The sequence below is a fragment of the Rattus rattus genome, chromosome 7, assembly GCF_011064425.1.
Source record: "Rattus rattus isolate New Zealand chromosome 7, Rrattus_CSIRO_v1, whole genome shotgun sequence".
Lineage (NCBI taxonomy): Eukaryota > Metazoa > Chordata > Mammalia > Rodentia > Muridae > Rattus > Rattus rattus.
Genome location: NC_046160.1, coordinates 83,956,657 through 83,975,208, shown reverse-complemented (window position 1 = coordinate 83,975,208; position 18,552 = coordinate 83,956,657). Strand labels below are relative to the sequence as shown.

Genomic DNA, 18,552 nt, shown 5'->3' with positions numbered 1-18,552 from the left:
AACCAAAATTCCAGAATTGTCACTACAACTTCCCCCCAAAGCCAAGAGCCTCCCACCCCACTCTGATGGGTGCACACATGTGCCAACATTTCACACTCACACACAAACATCCCATAGGACCAGGGAAAGGCAAGTAGGGATTGAAGGAAGAGGTGAGGCTTGGTTTTTGGATTTTGGGGGTTTGTTTTTGGTTTTTTCCTTTGTTTCAGACTCAATGTCCCCTTTTCCAGGGAGGCCTTGATTATTCCACCCATGACCTGAGCCAAGGAATCCATCAGGGGCTCTGTGACTGCTTCATTGTAATGCTACCCTTCCCTTTCAGAAGCCACCTCAGATTAGGAAACAAATATCCAAGGAACCAATACTTATAAATAGGCTTCAGAACCATACCTTTCTCCCTCTCAAGACTGTGTCCAGCCAAGGATGCTGAAAGGAAAACTCACATCGGATTTGTGCCTTCAGCGCGCAGGCAGGAATTCGTAGCACTGCTATGTGGTCCTGAATACAGAACACCTCCGCTAGCACAGGCTAGAATTAAAATGTGCTAGCACAGGCTAGAATTCAAATGTGATCAGGGGGTTATCCTATGAAAACAGCACATATAAACCCTTATAAAGAGCATTTTCTGCTGATAAATAGCTACCAGGGTTTTTCACTGTCTGCTGCAGGATTCTGCAAGTGGACAAAGCTTGAGGAAGGTTTATAGATCTCTATCTTCTAATGTAGCTGTTTATCAAATATCAAACAATTACAAATCAGGCGGAAGGCGTTCGGCCTCCAACACAGACACAAAAAGACCGACTCTGGAGAAAAAAAAAATGATTATTTTGCAGCTCACTTACTGCTCAGGCGTATAAGATCCTGAATGAAGACAGAACTCTTTGTCTACTACTAAATAACATTTAAAGGATTTGTGGGGGGAAGGGTATTTGTACCTATTTGTGTTGTGTGGGTGTGTGCACCTGTACATGTGGGTGTGCACACATACATGTATGTAGAGGCCAGATGTGATGTTCTCAATCACATTTCAGCCTATTTTCTGAGGCAGAGTCTTTCACTGAACCTACGTCATCCCTTCAGCAAGGCTGGCTGACCAGGAACCTCCGGATTCCTCCTCTCTGGCTTTCTTGCCCTGGGATTGTAGACTTGTGCCCCTGAGCCTGGCTTTTTCTGTGGATGCTAAGGTCATGCTTGCACCCACTGAGTTCTTTCCAGACCCCATTATAGCTTCTCCTAAGTTTGCAACAGTAGCCAGTCAACAAATCTTTATGACTTTATATAATACACATTTCACAGACATGGTGAATTTAAGGTTGAAATATAAGAAACCTGGCAGTTTAATGTGTGTGTAGCCAGATGAATTTGACTCCGTCTCCCAAATTTCTAAGTACATTCACTAAGGAAATGGGAAAATGATCTTTGTAGCCCTGCAAACTTTCACTCACTTGGGGGAGATGAAGAAACAGGAGTTCTAAGGATGACAGTGAAAACCAAACTTGCCTTTAAAATTGGTCTCTCATTTTATTGCTCTGCTTTCCAAGGAGAACTCCTTTTTTTCTTCTGCTTCTTTGGATCTTGGAAACAGTTCCTAAGGAGAAAATTTACCCCCAAATGACATGGCACCACTGACACTGACACGGCGGTGACAGAGTGATAAGTGGCCCCTTCACAATGGTGGACTCACTGTGCTCTTTTGGTTGGTCTCGCATGCATGCCCTCTGGAGGTCAGAACACAGCCAAGGAAAGGCGAACAGAGATGTTTTCCTATTGAGTCTGTGCTTTGAATCCCTCATCATCAGGTGTTTATCTGCACAGAAATGAAGAAAGTAAACACAGGTTAAAACTACCCAACACAGGGGTTGGGGATTTAGCTCAGTGGTAGAGCACTTGCCTAGCAAGCACAAGGCCCTGGGTTCGGTCCTCAGCTCCAGGGGAAAAAAAACAAAAACAAAAAAACTACCCAACACTTATTAAGGATGTACTTGCCCTACAGGGTCCTGGCCTTTAAATGTGCTAACTCGTGCAATGCCCACACTCAAGAATAAGTAGAATCCTCATTTGATGCGGGAGGCAAAACTATGTATAATCCTTAGACAGCTAGTAGTTGGCAGCATCTATGAATGGGACCTAATGAACGCTCCCTTAAGCATTGCCCAGTATTCCCAAGAGCCCAATCACAAAGTACTATTTCAATCCTCCCTCCCCACACTCCAATTGGAGTAATCCAGACAAAGGTGACTTCTCCAAAGGGCGGGGCCAGAACTTAACCCCTTCTAATCCTGTTTTCTTTCTTACCCTCCTATGTTGCTTCTACCCAGCATTTGGCCTGCATGTTTTAAATAAAGTGGCCAATTTCCTATTTAATAAGACAGATATAAGGGGGAAAAATCCCAAGACTATGAGATGCCACTTTGAGGTCTTTGTCTTTTTACCGAAAGGCGAGTAAGGCACTGCACTGGCTGAGGAGATGAATGGCTTTTGGACTTTCAAGAAGGCAGAGGAAGGAGGGGGAATGAGAAAGCTCTGCCTCTGCCTGAGGGACAGAGGGTCTGCCTCTGCCTGAGGGACGGAGGGGTCTGCCCAGCCTGCTAGGAGAGGCATCTTGAATTAAATATATTGCTAATGGCTTCAAAGGATGCAAACCTAGTACAGAACTGAAATAGCAGTTCGTTCTTCCCAACAGGAAGCACGGAGGTGAGAGCCTTTACATGCTGACCCAGAACCCAGTGTCCTCACCCCTCCATTCTTACTGCATTGACCTCTTCTTCAGAAGACATCCATCTGCCTCAAAGGCAAAAAACAAAGAGGAGAAGCTACACCGTGACAGATTTCCTAGACCTCCTTTTCCCATAGACCTTCACTGAGGCCCCCCTGATCATCAGTTTGGCCACTGGCTGTCCCAGCAGATGCCGAGACTGGAAAGCAGTGCTCGCCTGTGCACACTGTGTCAGGCCATTTGGTGGTGTAGGAGTTCGGAAGAGAGTAGGCCTTGGCCTTGGCTAGGAGGCTGGTATGGGATGGTAAGTGCACTTGAGAAGGAAGAGGACATTGGTTGGTTGGAATGCCCTCCTGGTCTCTGTCTCTGTGGTTAACATTGTTGTGGCCCCAGAGCATCACACCAGATCCCAACCCTTCCTTCATCCTGCACTTGAGCATCTCCATTATTTCTGCCCTGCACTCCCCACTCCCCAAACCTTTGTGCTAAGTACTGCCAATAGGAATCAGTTCAGTTGGCTCCCTAGTTTTTTTTAATGCCTAACAAATGAGCTAAATGATTAATTAACTAATGAAGTAAGGGCACACTCTAGGTAGTATCCTGTGGCCAGGAACGTTACTGCTTCAGAGAAGAGAATGCTTGAGCCCAGGGAAGCACTGCCTGCCTGGCTACAGAACCCACCCCCACATGCTACCTCAAACACCTAACCCCACACAAGAGGACTCAGGGCAAGCTAATGGCTCCTGGGGTTGGGAGCTGGTTACTTTGAAGTAACCCCCACGTGGCCCTGTGTGACAGCAGCCCAAGCTTTCCCTCCTTCTCTCCACAGAGCCAGCTTTCCCAGGCGCTGAATGGATTGTCAGATAGAGCCAAAGAAGCCAAGGAGTTCCTGGTGCAACTCCGCACCATGGTGCAACAAATCCAGGTATGGCGGGGAAGCCAGCTCAGCTGACAGCAACCAAAGCGGGGTGGGACCCTCTGACCAAGGTGTTCCAAGGAAATTCCTCTGGCTTTCTGCCCTGTCTCTTCTACACGGGCAGACACACACAGCGGCCAGCCTCACCCAGGCTCTATCTTGAGGCCTCTGACCATAAGCCAGTGTTGACTGTCTTGGGTGCTTCCTGCCTTCCACTCAGAAGCCCCAAGTCACCACTACACTGCATTTCAACACAAGCCTATTTTTTGTGAACCCAGATTATTCCTGAGGTTCTAAAACCCCATAGGTCCCCAAGCCCCATTTTACTGGACATTAACTAATTCTTTGTCTTCTCTCTCATTTTTTCTTTCTCCCTGGCCCATCAGAACACGTCTTCCTTCTCTTCTCAGACACTGGGATGCTGTCTAGCCTCAGTGCCCTGACAGCTATGCTTTACAATGATTTATGTAGACACAATGACTGGCAGGTCAGCCAACAGTTGAGAATGCAGTTTCCCATGACAGCCGCAAAAGGCCGGAGACAACAAAGCAATGACCCCTCTGCACTGTTTACCTTCTTACCTGTTCTGAGCTTTGCCTCTTAGGAATAACCTTAACTCTGCCCTCAAGGGAAACAGCTTTCTGAGTGACTGTCTCACCCTTGTCAAAGCAGAAGTGGATTTTTAATGCAGGGCAGCCTCTCCAAGCATCACACAGGTTCCATTGCTGTTTTTATGTGCATAGCCATGTTAGAACCGTGACTCCCCTAGCAGCTTTGCACACTTCCCTCTGTTTTCCAAAGCAACCCAGTTTATCAATCAGCCCTTTCTTTGCATTTGCTGGCACAAACTATGCAGCCCCAGGCCGTCCCGCCCCCTGCCTTGCCTCTCTACCGGAGCAAAGTGTTCTTTCCCTAAGACAACAGTAGCAGAGTCTTCAAGGGGAAGGATCCTCCTATCCACCCCACCCACACCCTACACAGGGCACAAGAAGCTCTTAAAGGAGGAAAGTCCCCTTCAAGGGTTTTCTCTGAGAATTCAGACTGTTGCTGGGAGAGCCAAAATTAGCATCCTTGGAGCTGGTGCTCGATCTAAGGCTGTCTGAGACAAAGACCCTGCATTTGAAGTGGCAGAATTAAGTATCACAGCATCTTATCCTTAATAAATGTCTATAAATCTAAATTACTAGTTATAAAAGAACTATATGGGTTCAAGTCGAGTAAAAGTGTTATGCCCAGCATTTAATTTAAATACCATGGGGCCACACTCCTCCCATTTTCTATGTAGCTCTCATGCCTCAGCAAGCTACTGGTGTCTTTCCTGATTTTAATAGCAAAAAAAAAAAAAAATGTTGTTACCAATAGGTTTTTTCTCATTGTGGCCTTTCTTCATGTAACGGACAACTACTTTTGCCTGTTATTCTTAGACCTTATTATATACTTCTGTTATCATTGGATGGCGGCACTGGATCATTGTTTAACGTGGGGGACCTCTGTCATCCCTTCTCTCTTCTGTTAAGTTTAGTACTCCTCTCTCTCTCTCTTGCCTTGACTCTCCTCTTCCTCTAGATACCTTATTTCAGCATGCAGAGCCCAGCAGAGACACCCATCGAAGGACGTTTGTACCACCCTACAAGCCAAAACTTTATTGTACTTATTACAATTCAAACTACAGAGGTGGTTTCTTTAGATTAAAATTAATATAAGTAGCAAATAGCTATCTTTTTACATATAAATTTAAAGCAAAATTTTACACTATACAGTACAGTTTACTAGCATTTTGGAAACGCTCAGTGTACTCTACACAGTTCCTTCCCATCTCTTCAGTGGGGAGAACTAGGGTGCTCTGGTTTCCCTGGCTACCTGAGCTCCCATACCTGTGCCTGAGAAGTGTGCTCTCTTGTTCAGGAAAACAGTGTGGAGTTTGAAGCCTGCCTGGTGGCTCAGTGCGATGCTCTCATTGATGCCCTAAACCGAAGGAAGGCTCAGCTGCTGGCCCGGGTCAACAAGGAACATGAACACAAGCTGAAGGTGAGTGGCCCATTAGGGTCAGTGGTAGACAACCAGCCAACTGGGGGCAACAGTGGCCCACTGGGGACCGCAGGAGGCAACCAGCCAACCCCCCCCGGGGGGCAATGGAGGCCAATCACAGGAGGATCTCATTCCTCACCCAAATGGCCTGACCAGACAGGAACAGACACATCCCTGCATTCTCCATTTACGCCTTCAGTTTTCTAACCAGAACTTGCTAAGTGACTTCTCTGGACCTGGGTATGGAAATAACAAGATAAAGAGATCGGTATTCGTTCTACTCTCCCAGGAGGAGCAAATGTTAAGTAAGGCTCCCAAGGAAATATATCATAAACTAGTTTTTTTTTCTTGTTTGTTTTGGTAAGAAAGGGGATAGCAAGTCCTAAGAACAGGATTGAAAGCTTATATAAGGGTGGTCACACATAAGCAAAAAATAAAATGTGTTCCTGTGTAGATAAATAGAATATATGTTTTCTTAAAAAATAAAATGTTTGTAGACTTTTTGATATAGACTTTGACCACTACAAAGTAAAATTAATGCATTATAAATCTGGGGTGCCATTGACAGAACTGGTCTGGAAGACATGTGGTAACCTGCCTATCACCCACTAGCAACAAGGTGGAAAGTGGGAGCAGAAGGGGGTCCAGTGGTTGGAGCTCAGCTAAGGACCACACACATGGCCAACAATCATCAGGCCTGGTGAGGGGAAGCGTAAGCAGTTGTGACCTGGGGTTAAAGCAGAAGCAAGTACCTTCAAGGCTGTCTGTTGGACTGGCATCAGGAGACACAGGGCCACTTCAAGGGAAGTGGTGGGTCAATGGCTCAGTGACAAATATTACCCAGCAGGTCAGTTACCTAACACTAGATCTTCAAGAACAAGAGAAATATAATTTCTAAATTCAGATCCTGTAGCTGAACCAAGGAAGTTTCAACAATGAAGAAGTGTATGAACACAGTGTCCAGGTCCGTGGCAAGGAGATCCCAACTGTAGCCTCCTTCCCTGAGACTCTCTCCCTCTCCTGCCTCCGCAGCTCTCTGAAGTGCATTCGGAGCTACGTGGCTGCTGTTTCCCTGACTAAAGTCAGCAAGGCAATGTAGTGGGAGCAAAAACCTTTCCCTGCTGCCTTTTGACTTGGACTGCCACTCAGGGGACAGTTCAGAATTGAGGCAAGCAGCAGGCTATGTTTCCAAACAGGAAGGGCTCATGAGAGCCTCGTCACTTAGTGAACCATGTGTCCTGACCTCCAGCTTGGGCTCCCTGATGTCATACCTCTTTGGGTTTTGCAGAGAACAACGGTACAGTGCTATCAAGGAGTGAGATTCTTAGGTAAAGAGAAAAGCAGATCTTGAACTCGGCATATAGACCTAGATTTAGGGTGGGGATGGGGAGTCCCCAAAATGCTAATGTTACAGAGCCTGTGTGGGTAGCAAAGTCTGGCAATCGTGATGATCTCAGCGATGGGTCTGCTGAGAAGGAATCCTGGGTGAGAAGGTCGTGCCTTTGATCATTATCAACAGTGAAAGTCTGGAGGACTATTCTTTGCAGCGAGAGTATACAAGTTAGATTATAGGGATCCCCTTGATAATTTCCACAGTAGCTCTGTGAGGTCACTGGTGCTATTATTCCAGAGAGGAGGGAATGATAACACCATGAGTTAAGAATTAACATCACGAGCCACAGAGCCCAGAATCTGAACAAAAGTTCCCTCACCGCTCACGACAGAAGTTCCGTGCAGAAACCAGGCATTTCTCCTCAGCCAATGGGTTACAGTGCTGCGAAGGGGTACAGAGAGGCAGGGACACAGTGGAAGCAATTAGTATTACCACAGATGGCTGCAGCACAAGTGACCAGCAAGCTTCTGGGGGAGGGGTGGTCAGTGCCTTAGATGTTGTAAGGAAAACCACTGATAGTATAATGGTCACAGAACACCTCGTAGGAGAGCTGGCATCGTAGATGCCTAATCTGTATGTGTGTTCATGGCCACTGCATTCCTGCCTGCAGGAAGAAGGCTGCCAGGGAAGATGGTGATCGGGACAGTTAGTCCTCAAGACCGATAGTCTCCATTGCCATCCTCCGCTCAATGACTGTCACATAGCCCTTCCTTTGTCCCCTATAGAAATGCAGAAATATACATTTAAGCAATCCTCAGAATATCTTGTGCGTTTTGGGGTTTGCGTGCACATGTGCATGTGTGTTATTGAGGATTGAGCCTACGGCCTCACACGCACTAACCAAGCACTCTAACACTGACCTACACTGCCCACACTCTCCTTTTAGTATTCTGAGACAGAGTCTTGCTGAATTGCCCAGGCTGGCTTTGAAAACACTCTAGCATAAGTAGGCCTTGAACTTGTGATGCTTCTGCCACAGTCTCTAGAATATTTGTGCTCACAAATTGTGTCACTAGACCTGGCTTCAAAATACCATCCAAGTCACATAGAGATGTGTAGGATAAAACAGTGGCTGTCTTTGGAGCATGCACTGGACAGCTAGTGTCATCCAGCTGAGAACCAAGGCAGGCATTTCAGTACCTACCTTCGTCTCAGTGGAGTCTCTTTGACCAAACATTGCAAGCACTGGCCCCAAAGCAGTGACCACAGTGAGCATTTGTGGTGCTGTGCAGTAGAGGTGACTATAGCTGTCCTGTGTGGGAGAAACAGAGACCAGCAATCTCTATGGAAGAAGAAGTCAAAGACTGGAAAGGTGTCATTGATCTATCTCATGTCAGCAGACAGCAGAGTATGACAGCCCCTGCACTCCTAACTTGGTTCCATCTCTGCTGGTCAAGACTGGGGATCTTACCCATGGCCTGTGCAATAACTAGATTCTCAGGAATGGTCTCTACCACACCCCCAGGCCTTCACTCCCTCCCACTGCCCCCATCTTCCCCCTGGAAGGAGGGTTGTGCTACAGGCCACATGGATACCAAAGGGCTATTGGACAGAGGACACTGGTGCCCTCATTTCACCCTGCTCAGACTCTGGAGGATGATGAAAAGAGACAGGAGGCTAGCTGTTGCCCTGGGCAGCAAAGCTGTTCTGTCTTCTGTCTCTATGATTCATCTGTCATTTTCAGCCAGTTGTATCTCTCACCACTCCTAAGGACAGCCACTAGTGTCGCTGCCACCATGGCTACTGACACCAGCCTCCATGGGCTGTCTTCATTTGTCTGTTCCCCTTCTTGTTGTTTTTGTCACTACCAAGGCCTGTGAGGGAAGGCTGGCCATTTAAGGACATCTTCGCCAAGCATAACACTTTGTTGGCTGTGTGGCAGGAATCTCATGTTCTTCCGTTTCCAAAAGCTGCTCTTGGCTAACAAAGAGGGTGTGTGTGTGTGTGTGTGTGTGTGTGTGTGTGTGTATTTAGGAGTCTCAGTACTCTCTTGTGCCCTGTTCTTACAGCACTGTCAGCCTGAACAAATATAAGGGCTCTGGGGAGACAAGATGGAGTCAAGTATGGAAAAGCCTAGATTCTGTGTTACAGAGACCAGATTGTGTGAGAGGTCAACCTCTGTCACCAACAACTCTCTAACTTTGAGGAATTCTATGGCTCAGTTTCCTTTCTCTGTGTGTAAGATAGAACGCAGATAGAGCATTGTTCTCACCTGTGGGCCATGGTGAAGCGTTCCTCACAGTATCCAACATAAGAAATTATATGAGTACTTAGCACAGTCTCATATTTTGGGCCTGTTTGAAATATAAATCAAAGTTACTGTTATTCTGTGATTTGAAAAAGCACAGGGATCTGTGAGTCTAGTTTTGGGATGTCATAAACTGAAGCAAGCTACCATAAGACATTAGAGAAAGCATCTGTGAACTTCCAAGATATATTCCTAGTTTGTGTGTGGAATTAGTGAATTAGTTGTGCAATGTTCTAATGATCAGCAGAGGAAGAAAGATGTTATGTTACCATCCTTCCCAGGGCCTCCTCTGCTGGTACAGCCCCCAAACTGTCCCCACTGCTCCGACGTCCTTAAACGTCCTTAAATCCAGACAACGTTAGAATGTGCCATTGATGCTTTTTGTATTTTACAAAAGTTACATATTTCCATTTTCTTTTGAGAAGTTTGAAGTATTACCTGAGAATTAATTTTGTTTGTAATACTTTCAAACTTGAAATCATTCTAAAAGCACCTTATATGTGTGCTTCCTCTCTCTCCCTCCTTTCCTCTCTCTCCCTCTCTGTCTCTCTCTGTCTCTCTCTCTCTCTCTCTCTCTGTCTCTCTCTCTCTCTCTCTCTCTCTCTCTCCCCCTCCCCTCTGTCTCTCCCTCCTCCCTCCCTCCCCAGCATTTTAGGATGATCCAAGGTTGAATGGTATGAACCCTTGAATTTGGCATAGTTGTAATACTAAAGCTTGCTGGTTATCAAACTCCATATTTGTGGAGGACTTCCATATGTCCACCATGGTTATATGTAGGATGCTACCATTGTGTTTTGTTAGAATAGTTCCCATTTTGAAAAAAAAATCTATCATATGGTCATGTCACTAAATAGGAAAGCATCCTGAATGTTCCTGGCTTATAATATGCCCCCCCCCATTGCTTCCCAGCAGGCAGATGACCCTTTGAATAAGGAATGGGAGAAATAAAAGAATTTAGCCACACTCACAAGGAAATTTTAAGTAATTAGATGGAGTTAGTGTCAGCAAGAAAAGGAGATTAATTCCAGCTGAGCCCCAGCCCAGTCTGGTGAATGCAGTAAAATGAACGCAGAGGATTGGTTGGGCGTTGGGAGGAAGTCTTGTATAAAACCTAAGCACCTGGAATAGCGTGAAACCTTTACTTGCCCTTGGCCAAAGTCGAGAGGGGGAGAGGGGTAAACACTAATATTGTAACTGCAAGATTCACTGATTTAAGCCTGTCATTATGTCTATGGTCCTCTACCTCCTACATATGAATAAATCTGAAAACGTCTGTGTAAATAGAGTTCCCACTGCCCCCAAAGAACCAACTAGACGCCAGCGCACACACACAGTTAGGGTCCTCATGAGTAAGAGGCACACTTTAGTACCCCAACGCATTCTGGCAATGCCAGTGAAGGGCAGTCTCAGATTGCCTTTGACGTCCTTTACCCAGAAACCAGTGAGCCTCCTGCCTCTAGAAGTCACGTGACTCACTGTGGGACTGACAGACTACCCCTGTACAGCTCCGTACTGCATCCTGCGGGATTCCATGTTGCAGCACTCTGATGCGGCCACCCTCCCACCTCCACGCCCCCTCCTGCCCGGTGGTAACCACCCACTCCCCCCACTCCCCAGATGGTAAACATTCTCCTGCATGGAGAAAATGCCTCCCGATTCCTGTCTTCCTAGGGTGTGGGCTTCCTCCTCCATTAACTTCTCTGTGCTAGGATACAGGCTGCTCTACACCGAGCTTCGCACACTCCACGCAGTGATTATCAATGAGCCTGCTGCTGGCGTTCACGATTCAGAATAGACCACTCACAGCTCTGCTGTTAAACTCCCATGCTCTCCTTAAAACATGTATGTGTTCTGCGTGTTTAATAGGCCTAAGTGATTCTTTTCTCAAGTAAAAACTCTCAAAGCTTCAAACCTGTCTTTGTAAAAACTGCTGTCAGGTGAACCCAATGCTTCATTCGGAGCGTGGGGTTGGGGATAGAGGAAAAGCATTTGTCTGAGACCCTGTGGGAGAGTAATGGTATACAGTATTCTTCTTTAAGTTAAATTTCTCCAAGTTTTAAAGAATGTATTATTCTTTAAAGCAAAAAATTACAAATAATACACCTTAGGGGGGAACCCTAGAGCTTTCGATTTAATCAAAGAAATCAAACCAGCACACTTCCCCTGTGACTCCCCGTGAGCCGTTCAGTTCAGAGCTACCTCAGTTGCTCACTGTGCTTCCGAACCTGGCTGGGTGCAGAGAAATTTCCCTAACAGTTAGGAGCAAAAACCAGTGGGGAGCAAATCCTTCAGGCTTGAATTTTGAAAGCACATGTGTCTTAGGTAGAAAAGAACAAGCAAGAAAGGCTAAAGTTTTTCTCTATGTGGTGGGGGTGTTAAACTTGGGGTAGAAATAATAGATTACATTTAGAAAAGGGTAAAAAATAGAAAGAACATTGTCATTTACTCAGACTGATGACTTACGAGTGATCTCCCTCTAGCATTCACAAGAGGAGTGTGATTCAAAGCTGTTTATTCTTATAAATGAAGAGGGAAAAAATTACAGGCACATGGAAACTGGAGAGGCAAGTGGAAGTCAGGGGTGAACGTGCCTTTTTCAAACTTAGGTAAGAGTGGAACGACCCCAGTGGCTTTAACACCAAGCCTCGCTGTGGGTTATACCACATGGGCTGATGGAGGAATGTAATGTGCCTGTCATTAATGGGGACGTAGTGAGCTCTACCTGTGTGCACACACAGTTCTCCTGGGCTAGCTCGGCTGCTGAAAAAGCCTGAGAGTTCAGGAAAACTACAGACCTTCGTTAGAGTATCCCTTTTCCAAATAGGTGCTGGTGTCATGTCCTGACCCAGGCAGTGACCCTCATTACTTTTGCAATTTATCAAAATAAAACTGGTCAAATGATCAATAGGTTCCTGCTGTCCTGCAGAAGCCATCGCTCTTCTGGTAAAATTCCCAAAGCTTCCCCTGGTTTCATGGGCTACAGACCGATCCACTGTCCCGTGGGAACTGGGTTAGACTCCAGTGCAAACGAAAACAGGGGGACTGTTCTCCCAGGACCTATTTCTGTCACTCCTGTGACTTGCACAATGCCCAGGAAAGGGACTTGACTGCTGCCAGCTGCAAACACAGTGCCAAATGGTTTTCTGGGTCACCAGCATCAAAGCCCAGAAATGTGTACCTCAAAGGGGTTTGGGAAAAGACATCCTTGCTTCCTAGGAACCAACTTCAACAAAACGACGAGAAAGAAAAAGAAGGAAGAATGGTCTGAGCAGAAAACTAATGGGTAAGCGAGCTGAGAGAAGACTTGACCACAGAGTAAAACACATGCTCCTCACCGGGCCAGGGAGATGGCTTAATGGATAAAGTACCAAGACCAGAATTCAGGTCCCCAGCACCCACATAACATGCTGGGTGGGCGTGGTTCCTGGAACCTAATGGTAACAACGTGGGAGGCAGACGGTGGGATTTGTGGTAGCCAGATAGCTAGACTACCTGAATTGGTGATCTCTGGGCTCGAGTCACCTGATGTCAACCTTTGGCTTCCATATGCACAGGTTTACACATATGGATCTATGCACACATGCATACATACCACACACATACATGCCATTTGGGGGTCTTGGGTTTTTGTTTGGGGAGCTGTTGTTTGTTTGCTGATTGGTTGGTTTGTTGGGTTTTTGACCAGTGTTTTCTCCTGGAACTCACTCTGTAGAACAGGCTGGCCTCAATCTCAGAGATCCACACCTACCTCTGCCTCCCGAGTGCTGGGATTAAAGGCGCATACCGCCACTGCCTGGCTGCAAAACTTTTAATTAAAAATTCAATAATATTTTTAGACCTTACAAAGTGATTATACTCTTAAAAGATCTAATTAGTTGGCTGATCTCTGTAAGGTAGGAAATATCGGTTCAAAACATGGAAGTCAGCAACAGTTCACCCAAAAAACCACCAGGAAGATCACTGAGGAGCCAATCCCTGTTCTGCTTGCTTGAGAATCACCACCTCTTAGGCAGAACGAAAGCTTCTCAGGAGTGGGCAAAGAGCCCCGCACTCACACAGCAACAACCAACTTTCCTTAAGAAGGAAATCTTTAAAGCAGACAGAAAACTTTAGAGTATTGAATGGTATCCTTATTAGTGCATGTGCGTCATAAACTATCACAATGTAACAATAAAAGCCAGAAGTGAGAAATGGGCAGAGAGAAAACTATGAAGGCATTAAATACCCTATAATGGAGTAGTAGGAATAATTGCTATCATTCCTGTTATTATCCCACTAACTGGGATGTTTACATAGCCAGCAGCATTTACTGATGGTAGCAGCAGCAGCAGCAGCAACAACAACAACAACAGCAAAAATGCCCCTGGGTTTCAGGTGGGGAAACCCCTTAGAAGAAACAGCAGGCCTGGAAAGAGGGTGAGTGCAGCCAGTAGCCTTGTAGAAGCTGTAGGTCTCTTACTGACAACTCCTGCCATCACAGGAGTGTCCATATTATGACTTGTGTAACCTTTTCTGAAGGGTTCTGTTAGCAATGTCCGGTAAGAACATCACCCATCTGTCCTCCAGAGACCTTGTTCGTTCAGAGAGCAGCACACACTATTCTCCTCCATGTGGATGCATTTCCATGATGCGCTTGGATTCTGCTTTGCGGGAATTTTCTACTGTGAGGGACCCCCTCTGCCGTTTCGCACCCACCTTTCTGTTCTCTCGCCAACCTTAGGTGGTCCGGGACCAGATCTCCCATTGCACAGTGAAACTGCGCCAGACCACGGGCCTCATGGAGTACTGCTTGGAAGTGATTAAGGAGAACGACCCCAGTGGCTTCCTGCAGGTCAGTTACTACCTTCCGCTTCCTGTCCCAGATAACCCATACCACTGAGTATAGAACACATAGGTGGGACATCTCGCAGACTGGCTTACCCCATATCGCTCAATAGCAGACCCTGCCTGCACACTCAGGGAGTGTGCGTGAGCCCATTGCAGAACTCCACTGACTTCCTGGAAGTCTCTGACATCCTGTGCTTCAAGACTGAGAAGAACATGGGCTGAAGGAGGGTACCGGAGGCTTTCCTTCCTGTGCTTAATCACGAGAACATAATTCTCTGTACTTTCTCCCAAAGAAGAGAGTATTGTCTCTCCTGAGAATCGGGCCTCCTCCCTCATAGATCTGAGCAGTTCTGTCAGCTGACGTCTGTGTGAATGTTCCCTCCTTGCCGCCTCTTCCTGTTGCTCAGTAACCCAGTTATTTTCCCAGTGGTACTAGAGAGGTTGCTTGTTTAGGACTTTTTTTTTCATTGTCAGTTGTAAAGAGCTACAGTGTAAGCCGGGGTTTGATTGCATTTTTGATATCAATGATGAGGCGCTTTTTTACTAAGCTGGGACACGTAGATCTGTTCCAGTTCACATTCTGCAACCAGCCAAGAGTGATAGTTAGGACCAAACATAAGAAATGAAAAGAGGTCTCTCCCAAAGAGTCAGTGAGAGCCACATGAAGCTAGTGTACTGGTGTGGAACAGCCTCTCTGGCCTGCAGGCCTCATTCCGGAATTGTGTCTGACTGCCCATACCTTAAAACAGAAGGGTGGAGCTGTCGATTCTATGGAATGAACTAGTCTCCACTGAAGCATGCTCTTAGGGTCGAGCATTTGGAAGCTCAGTGACAGATCCATGAGCACATTTCATGTGAGACCAGCTAACAGAGGCTACTTGTTTATAATGCCCTCCTTCTAACTCGAGAAAAAGGTTCCACTTTGCTTCAGAAACTGTGGGCCACTCTAGTCGTGCCAGTCTTTCTCACCAAGCACACTGAGACGGGAAGGGCTTGAGGTCCCTGTGGTTGGGTGGTAATACTGACAGAGAGTCCAGTATACTCAAACCACAGTGTTGTGGTTTGAGGGTGACATCGTGTTTCTTTGATGTGTTTAGATTTCAGATGCCCTCATCAGACGAGTTCACTTAACTGAGGACCAGTGGGGAAAAGGCACACTCACTCCCAGGATGACCACGGACTTCGACCTGAGCCTGGACAACAGTCCTCTGCTACAGTCCATCCACCAGCTGGACTTCGTGCAAGTGAAAGGTGCGTCCTTGTGTCCCCAGGGTCAGCACACTGTCCTGAGCAGGCGCTGCTGCTTGAAGTACTGTGGATGACCCTGTGATGAAGGTTATACCATCCAGAGTGAGAGTAGACGAATGACCTCAGCAGTTGGGAGCACTTGCTGCTGGGTGTGGCCTGCACTCCTATAATCCTAGTACTTAGGAGGCAGAGGCAGACCAATTTCTGTGAGTTCAAGGTCAGCCTGGCCTACATAGTGAGAACCACATCAGGCAAGACTACGTAGTAAGACTTTGTCTAAAAAAGAAGAATGAGAAACAAAAATTAGAAAGGAAAGAGGAAGAGGAAATAAAGAAAACGATCTGCTGCTCTTGCAGAGGACCCACGTTCAGTTCCCAGGGCCCACTTGAGGCGGTTTACCTGGGATGCCCACTTTTGGCATCTGAGGGCACTTAAAATGCCACTGTGTATAGCTGAGACCTTCCCACAAACAGTGACCCCCAGATTGTGTCAAATATCGAGGAAATCTGGCATTGAGTGAAAGCTTCCTGTGGGGTGGAGAGAGTGTGCCCGGTGTTGAGTGTGGGTGAACCAGAGGACAGCTGCCAGCCTGGGGGAGAAATGAAACCTGAGAGAAAGTAAAGGTTAGGTCATGGAACTACAGAACTACAGAATATGGCAAGACCGGTTTGAAGTTTTGGTTCGTGTGTGTGTGTGTGTGTGTGTGTGTGTGTGTGTGTGTGTGTGTGTGTGTGTGTCTGTGTGTGTGTGTGTGTTTTAATGTTGGGCACCTAAAGGAAATGAAAGCACTTACAATTAAAAATCCAAGCCAGCTATGTAACGGTATTAATGGCACTGTGAGTCATCTACTGAAGACCGTTTTCTGATTGTTTTTATAACTTCATGTCTCGAAATACATTCATAGAAAGCTGCAAAAATAGTAAGAAGAGGCCTTTTGTACCAGTTATCCCCTTCCCATCTCCCACCCTGTGGTTACATTTTGCACTGCTCCAATACTGTACCAAAATAACTGAAGTTGACACTCGTGGGGTGTATGGATAATTCTATGACATGACGTATGTGGAATCCCACAACTACCACCACAGTCAATATGGAGACCTATTCCAGCACCGTGTGAAAGGATGTAGATCTGTAAGCCCAGCTATGGGGAGGGGGAAGGGGGAAAGATTCCATCTCAAAAACAAAACAGAAAGGAGCCCTGCATTCCAAGTCAACCCACCCCACCCTCACTCAAATCCTTGACAACTATGGCTCTGTCCTCCCACTCCACCATATTAACATTTGAGAACTGAAGAAACTGGGCCAGGCATGGTGGCACATTGTCTAATCAGCACTCAGGAGGCAGAGGCAGGTCTGTGAGTTCCAGGCCAGCATGGTCTACATGGCGAGTTCCAAGCCAGCGGGCATTACATGGTGAAATACTGTCTTAAACAAAGTAGCCTTTCAAGCAATTCAAAAGTGAAAACAATACCTTTCGGGGCTGCAGAGGAGACCCAGCAATTAAGAGCGCTTGCTGCCCTTGCAGAGGACCAGGCTTGGTTCCCAGGACCCAGTCAGGTGGGTCACTGCCACCAGAAACTCCAACTCCAGGGAATCTGACATCTTCTTCCTGCCTCTTTAGGCATTTACATTGCAAACCCACACATGTACATATAATTAAAAACAAAAGTAAAATCTTTTCTTAAAAACTGGAGAATTTATTTACATTCTTCACCTCTTACTTCAAGTCTGCACATAATAAATAAATCCTAAAAGTAGATAGTTTGCAAATTGCACAGTCTCGTGCTCACTTAGCGATGCGCACAGAGGTAAGAGCAGGGGAAAGCTGTGTGTGTGTGGGGGGGGGGTGTTGCTCAAGTCCGTATGCACAGCAGGGAATGCCAACCACACTCCAGGCTAAACTGCAGGGCACCCTAACTCCAGCCACGGACCCGGCACTCAGAACATCCAGAGTAGTTCTTTATGGCATTAAAAGAAAGACCATCTGGCGTGAGAGTCAATTTTCTTTTTAACACACTGTTAATTTAATTCAATTTTGATTATTCTCTCTCTGCCTTGTTAATTTGTGTGTCTTGCTTGGTGCTCCTTACGCTTAATCAATTCAGTGGGAGCCTGCTCCGTTCCGTCTGAGTAATGTTTACCTGTCAGAGGCATGTGGTGAAAAGAACAAGTCAAAGGTCAAAAGTCTCAGTTGATTGGCTGCATTTGAAAAGCCCCGCCTGCCAGCCTTTGGGATGCTGGTTAGCACAGGGAGGGCTGCTCCTTGCCTACTGTAGCTTGTTTGTTTTCTAAAGGAACTCAGTCCACTTGATGAACTGCCCTTTCACAACTTACCAATAAAAAATATTCCCCCAAACTGCATCCTAAGTCCCAGTGCAAAGGATCTAAATTAAATAGCATTTGGAATAGTTCTGATGTAGCCTGGCCATTATGAAATAACAATGTTGTTAGCTATGTTTTTCTAACAATGTTACATGGACACAGTCGCAACCCAAAGAAAATTTTAAGTAACTTCAAGTATACATTTAAACTTCTGACTTTTTATGCAAAACATATTTGCCTGTTTCTTGACAAAAACCGTTCACACCTTCCGGGTTGTGAAATCACGTCACAGGTGTTCCGTTGTCGCTGTGGAGGAGAACAGGCTGCTGTGAAGTCCAGGGACTTTGTCCAGACATTGCTGTTCATCAAGCATGGGGTCAATGCCTCCATAACTAAGACTTAGCTGCCCGTCCCTTTCTGGGTTTCTCACCCTCGGCAGGTGATCCCTATCTTGAGAACACTGGACTTCATGACTCTGCAGATGCCTGAATTAGCACGCATCGGTTGTACCTTAATGAGAAAACCACTTCACCTTCTTTCCAAACCGCCATGAGTGACATCTGAGCTCCTTGTCTCTGATTGTATAAAAATGGCATTCACGTTTTGTCTGCCACGTTTATTAGAGATCATTTAAAGGATATTTTTCTGAATGCTCTGTTGGTAATGTCAACTCTTCCCTGGGTCCTGGGGACAGAGTTTTGAGCGTCTTTTTGTAGTCTGCCCAGCGTTCTGCTGTATGGGTGAGAGTTGGTTTCAGTTATCTACTTTCTTTGAAGACTATTACCCTAGGATTGTGTGGGCACTGAGAGCATTTAAGTCGTGTTGCTAAATCAAATGCCTGCATGTTAAATTCG

General features: G+C 46.2%; 1 protein-coding gene across 10 annotated transcripts in view; it reads left to right on the top strand.

Annotated features, from left to right (window-relative positions):
• The window catches only part of Trim9 (tripartite motif containing 9), a 99,458-nt gene that overhangs the window by 48,426 nt on the left and 32,480 nt on the right, over positions 1-18,552 (top strand). For all 10 annotated transcript variants that reach the window (XM_032907891.1, XM_032907892.1, XM_032907885.1 and 7 more), the window contains exons 2-5: positions 3,546-3,641; positions 5,538-5,660; positions 14,022-14,132; positions 15,226-15,379. In XM_032907891.1, the coding sequence (XP_032763782.1) occupies positions 3,546-3,641; positions 5,538-5,660; positions 14,022-14,132; positions 15,226-15,379 (484 nt within the window). The remainder of the gene's footprint in view (positions 1-3,545; positions 3,642-5,537; positions 5,661-14,021; positions 14,133-15,225; positions 15,380-18,552) is intronic.